The following is a 6,000-nucleotide window of genomic DNA, read 5'->3' as shown; positions in this document are numbered from 1 at the left end:
CTCCTAATGATTCCTATACTCATTTTTTATGTTTAAATCTAATACAAAGATCATTTTTGAAGGTACGCTTCGAGTTTGCAATAATTTTGTCACCATATATCCATCTACCCTCAAAATTGAAACAGATATTGGTAATTTCTCTTGCTTATAAAAACTAACAAATTTTTTCCATTATGTATTAATGAATTAAATAGTACAAAATTGTGTTGATTCAGCCAAATATATCCTAAGATTTATAATTTGATACATAGGATAAAAATGCAAATAAACAGAAATCTCTTAAGATTTTGGTGGTCAATTTAAACAAAAATAGCGATGAATAACTTTGGTAGGCACAGTACCGCCTATTGTGATTGAAATTAACAGGAGTAAAAATAAAACTAGTCAAAAGTTATTAATGATTGATTACGACTTCAACCTTATTTTTACAGCTTAGCTTCTCTCTACTTAATTGCAATTTGCAACTGCATATTTTACTAAAATAGAAAAACATTTCTCAGGACACCTGTAAATATTTGAATGTACCCTAATCACACTCCACCAACTGAGTTGGCACCCTAAATGCTAACTTCAAAATATTTTTATTGACAATTGGCTATTAGTTTTTGCTTATTCACTCATTTAGAGAAAACGAGTAGTAGTGCATCTCCAGTAAAAGAGGTAAATATAGATAAGAGAAATAATTACTACAGTATATTAATTTTTTTTCAAAAATATTCTTTCTCCAACAGAAAGTGTATTAAATATTATACTGTGCATTCTTTATTTTTGAAAAAAGATAATTTAAAGAGGTATATTTATCTCTTCTATCTCTCCACAAAAGTTAATATGGTAGTAATTATTTTCTATATCTTTTCTAATTTACTTTTTTTTCTTCTTTTAGAATTCACTAGTTTTTAAGAAATATATTCACCTTTTTAAAGAGGTAAATTTACCTTTTATGTATTTACATTTTCCCTTGCAGAATCGTTAATAACGGTACAAATTTTAATAAAATAAAAAAGAAATCAAAAGCAAAAAATAATTATAATATTGTCAATGAAACGGACCCTTCTTATTTAGAGCAAGGAAATAAATAGTACTACTACAATTACTTTTTTTTTTTAAAAAACTAAATCCTTGACTGGAAAAAGAAAAACTGTGTATATCAATAAAACTATAAAACCACGCTGCTGCTCTGTCTCTCTCTCTCTCTCTCTCTCTCTCTCTCTGCTGCAGCGATTGAGATTCGAGACCTCCCCCGTGCACACACTTACTCAATTTGCTTCTATAATAGGTGGCTCTCTTTCAATACACAACACAAAACAAGTATATTTCTGAAGAATTAAGGGCTCTGTTTTGGTTATAAGAGAGAGCCATGATTTCTCGCAATAAAATTTTCACCTTTGTCTTCGCCTCTGCCTTTCTCTCCCTCTTAGTTAATGGGTTTTCCGGAAACCTTCCAATAGTATCCTTTGATGAAGGCTACTCGCACCTGTTTGGCGATGGAAATCTCATGGTTCTTAGAGATGGAAAATCTGCTCACATCTCTTTGGACGAAAGAACAGGTGGGTGATTTAGCCCTTTTCTTGGTTTGCTTTGTGATTTCTGGCATAAATTTTGGCTTATAGTCGTAAAGATTGGATTTTTAATGGATGGTTTGTGTTGCAGGTTCTGGGTTTGTGTCACAGGACCTTTACCTTCATGGCTATTTCAGTGCTTCAATCAAGCTTCCTGCAGATTATACAGCTGGAGTTGTTGTTGCTTTCTATGTAAGTGGAAGTTGAAAAAAATTTATAAAAACTTTTCTGTTTATGAAATAAAAATGGTGTCTTTGATTGTCACAAAGACCAATTTTGAATGGCTTCCCTAAATTTTTTGCACCATCAGTTTTTGTCAGTTTCTTTTGAATAAAAAATCAATAGAGTTTTTGCATGGTAGAATAGATTTTTATGAGTTTTTCATGAGAAATTGAATATAGATGATGTTTCAACCGAAGTGTAATTGTGACCATCCAATAAAAAATTGATGAAATCACATGCAATTTTGATTCAAGATTCTTGACCTAATTGGATTTATTCAAAGTTGTTTTTTTATTGTTCATCACGACAGATGTCGAATGCTGACACGTATGAGAAGAACCATGATGAAATCGATTTTGAGTTCTTGGGAAACATTAGGGGTAAAGAGTGGAGAATTCAGACAAATATTTATGGAAATGGAAGCACTAACACTGGGAGAGAGGAGAGATATGGCCTTTGGTTTGATCCCTCTGAGGATTTCCACCAATATAGCATCCTCTTGACTGAGAATGAGATTGTGTAAGTATTGAATTTCAACACGGAATTTAAATTGCCTATTATTGTTGCGTATGCATTTGATTTGATGATGTATCATGAAGAGATAGACTTGGCATATATTGATAATGTTGGAATAGGTGATGAAATGTTGTTGTTTGAGCTCTGCAAAAACAGCTTGTGGCTTGTTTGATGCTGTGGGTAGTTTTAGATTTACATACATACTTTGGGTTTTATTTTCACCCCTTTTAACTGTTTCTGGAGTTGCAGTTGTTGTGTCCCTTTCGATTTCTTATCAATGGTAGAAAACTTGTTTTCCTTTTTTGGGAGTACATATGTTGTGTGTAGCCTCTGCTGTCTTGTTTGATCCCTTCTTATGCCCACTTATTTCTTGGCAGTTGATTGGGCATATATAGTGTCTTTGAAATGAAATTTGAGTTCATGATCAAGTTGGTCTTAATTCATTATGAAATTTGGTATAGCATAGGATTGCAATGACAGCCTAGTTCTTCACTATTTACTTTTTGATATCATGTCTGAAAAGCTTTGATGATTCTCTTTGTAATGTTATCACTTTGATTTATGAGATGACAAGTAAAGGGAAACATGTATCTTGATTCTTGTTTTCCTCTTTTTCCTTACTTTTCCAATCTGCTAACTGTGGTAATACTTTTTCTTTGCACTTTTCCATTTCCTTTAACACTCCCAACATATAACAAGAATTGGTTAGGTGCTCTTGCCTTTATTCTCTGGCCACGAGCGTCCATTTTCAGAATCGTATAACCCCGTTCTTGATAACATCCCGTTTGATTTTATCGCGTGTTTTGCAGCTTCTACATCGACAATGTTCCCATAAGAGAGATCAAGAAGACAGAAGCCATGGGTGGGGACTTCCCTTCCAAACCAATGTCATTGTATGCAACAATATGGGATGGATCCGGTTGGGCCACAAATGGAGGCAAATACAGAGTTAATTACAAATATGCCCCTTACATTGCGGAGTTCTCCGACTTCGTCCTCCATGGATGCGCTGTCGACCCCACCGAGCCGTCCGAATGCGACTCACTTCCGACACTCCCCACCATCGCAAGCCAACAGCGAACGAAGATGGCTAGTTTCAGGAGCAAGCACATGCAATACTCGTACTGCTACGACCGTGCTCGATACAAGGCCCCTCTCTCTGAGTGCGTGATCGACTCCAAGGAGGCCGAGCGGCTTCGAGGCTTCAACCCTGTCGTGTTCGGTGGTGCCCGCCGCCACAAGAGGCACCACCGCGTCCGTGTTAGGCCTGTCCGGGCGGGGGCATCCTCCCTGTGATGAGGCGCGTGCCACCGGCATTGTCTTTCCGGATTGGTTTAGGGCTGTGGTGGCTGTGGGTAGAGGAATGAATAGAAGCACATAGAGGGTAAGAAGCATTTGGTAAAGGATTTATTCCTCTATATGGGGCATTGATTATGATATGATGGGGGTATGTATATAGATTTCATTTCATACCTTAGTTTTCCCATCAAGTTTTCTCCTCATTGGTTTTTCATTATTTAATTTATGTTTGAAGAATTTGATTTGTTTACTTGGAACATTTGTAGCACCATCTTGATTGAATAAATATAAAATAATACAACATGTGGAGTTATTAGAGTAGTATTTAAATGAGATATGGTGGGGTTGTTTGGAGGTGATGGGAATAGGATTCCATTTATTTGAAATTGTTGATGTTATCAAAGCATGTTTGTTTGTTATGATTTTATAACGTTTGAAGGCCTGTTTCAGTCATTGAACTGTCAGACTTGTTCTGTTCACACCCATCTCCCAAAAATGTGGGCCTATTTTTAAAATCTACCATCATGGGACAGATTCTATGTAGTCTTAAACATGATCCGGAGTTTAAATAGCGTATATTGAAATTAATTCAATTAATTATTGAATCCTACTTAATTTTGTAATTGATCAATTCAATTTATCAACTATGTATTACACACTTAATTTTAATGAGTGGTTTTAATTTATAGATTCTGAAATATATAAATTCTAAATGTTTTGAAAGATTATGTATCATTAAAATTTGTTGACGGAATAAGAAACTTTAGTCAAGAAATAGTTAATGTAGTTTGGTTTGAATTAATGAATTCATATGACATCTATGGTTAAATATTACAAACTTGTTTTTCAAGAGGAAGTTTAACCGACAAATGCGTGGAATATTTAGTCTAAAGCCGACCAATAAATATTAATATTATGTACGTGACAATGTGTCAAAACTGCGATAGTATACAGACAATAAGTCAACATCCCGAGATTTGCTTGAAGGGCATTTGAAAATTTTGCTCATACTAAACCAGACATTTGACAAAATCTTCTCTATATTATTTTCAATCTTACATTACAATTTCTCCATTTTAACTACTATTTGTTATTATTTTTATAAAACGAGTGCAGAAAAGTGACTATAACTTCTAAAGTGGGACAGAAGGAGTGTATAGTAATAGAAGTAGGATCCGTTATCCACTAATTTTTTTCAACTTACTTTCCTATACATTTCTTAAAATCTGCGTCCGGTCGAATTGTGACAATTTATGGGACGAAAGGGAGTATTACGTAGTTGGTGAAAGTATAATGATGAAAAGTACAAAATTCACAACAAATTTATATTAAAATTTTAATTATATGGAATAATTAAGAAATGAACAAAAACTGTAATGTAATTAGTTATTACTCCATTTTTTCAATAAGTTATGAATTGACCAATATTTAACCAAATAAATTTTCCTTTATTATTGTACTCCTAGCACTTTCGTAGAGTGAATAAACAATTAAAAACTACTCCAATTGCTGACGTGTTGTTTTGTTCCATCAACCGAAAGGCTACGCAAATCACATTTTTTTATTTTATGTAGACTAAAGTCCCAAAATGGTCCTTAACATATTGCATTTTTTTTTTATTTTGGTCCAAAACATTATCTTTTGAATTATTCGGTCCCTCACATATGAAATCGGATCACATTTGGTCCATTTTGGACGGTTCCGTCAAATATTTGACGATTTTAAATACCAGGTCACAAATCCGTCACAAATCCGTCACTAATTGAGAGAAACTGATCTGTCACAAATCCGTCACTAATCCGTCACTGGGAGAAAAGATTCCTTCCCTTTCCCCTTTTCCCCCAACCCTAAATTTCTCCCTCATCAACCATGCTTTAATCAAAATCACTTGATTTTACCTCCAATTTCTCCTTTTTTTAGTCTCAAATCCACTCACCAATCCATGGGCTGCGCCACCTCCAAGCCCGGCGGTGCTTCTATGCCGGGAGCGCTGTAGCTTCCTCGACGAAGCCGTACGACAGCGTTTCGCCTTCGCCGAGGCTCACGTGGCTTATCTCCACTCCCTCAAGGAGGTCGGCGTCTCTCTCGACCGCTTCTTCAGTCAGGATCTCAACGCCTCCTTCCACTCCCCGCCCTCGCCGGTTCTCAACCTCCCGGCGCACAGAAAGGGGGATTCTCCCTCCGCCTCGCCGCCGGATAAAATTCACCACCACCTCCCTTCCCGCTCCGACTCCGGCTCCCATCTGCACTTCCATTCCGACGATTCGGAGGACGAAGACGATGGCGGCCGCGGCTCCAACTTGGACTCGCTGCATCACCATGACGTCATCTCGCCGCCGCACCACCTCCACCAGCAGCAGGAGCAGCTCTCCTACGGCGCTAGAGGCTATTTCCCGGGCTATGA

The 6,000-nt window shown here is 36.5% G+C and overlaps 1 protein-coding gene across 1 annotated transcript; it reads left to right on the top strand.

Moving 5' to 3' along the window:
- Positions 1 to 1,186: 1,186 nt before the first annotated feature.
- LOC121772218 (probable xyloglucan endotransglucosylase/hydrolase protein 28) lies at positions 1,187 to 3,897 on the top strand. The gene is made up of 4 exons (XM_042169227.1): positions 1,187 to 1,547; positions 1,651 to 1,751; positions 2,092 to 2,300; positions 3,107 to 3,897. Exons 1-4 carry the CDS (start codon positions 1,358 to 1,360, stop codon positions 3,591 to 3,593), a joined length of 987 nt encoding a protein of 328 aa, XP_042025161.1. The 5' UTR covers positions 1,187 to 1,357; the 3' UTR covers positions 3,594 to 3,897.
- The last annotated feature ends 2,103 nt before the right edge of the window (positions 3,898 to 6,000 follow it).

Source organism: Salvia splendens, chromosome 16, assembly GCF_004379255.2.
Source record: "Salvia splendens isolate huo1 chromosome 16, SspV2, whole genome shotgun sequence".
Classification (NCBI taxonomy): Eukaryota; Viridiplantae; Streptophyta; class Magnoliopsida; order Lamiales; family Lamiaceae; genus Salvia; species Salvia splendens.
The sequence above is the reverse complement of the archived record's forward strand: the minus strand, read 5'-3'. Positions and strand labels throughout refer to the sequence as shown.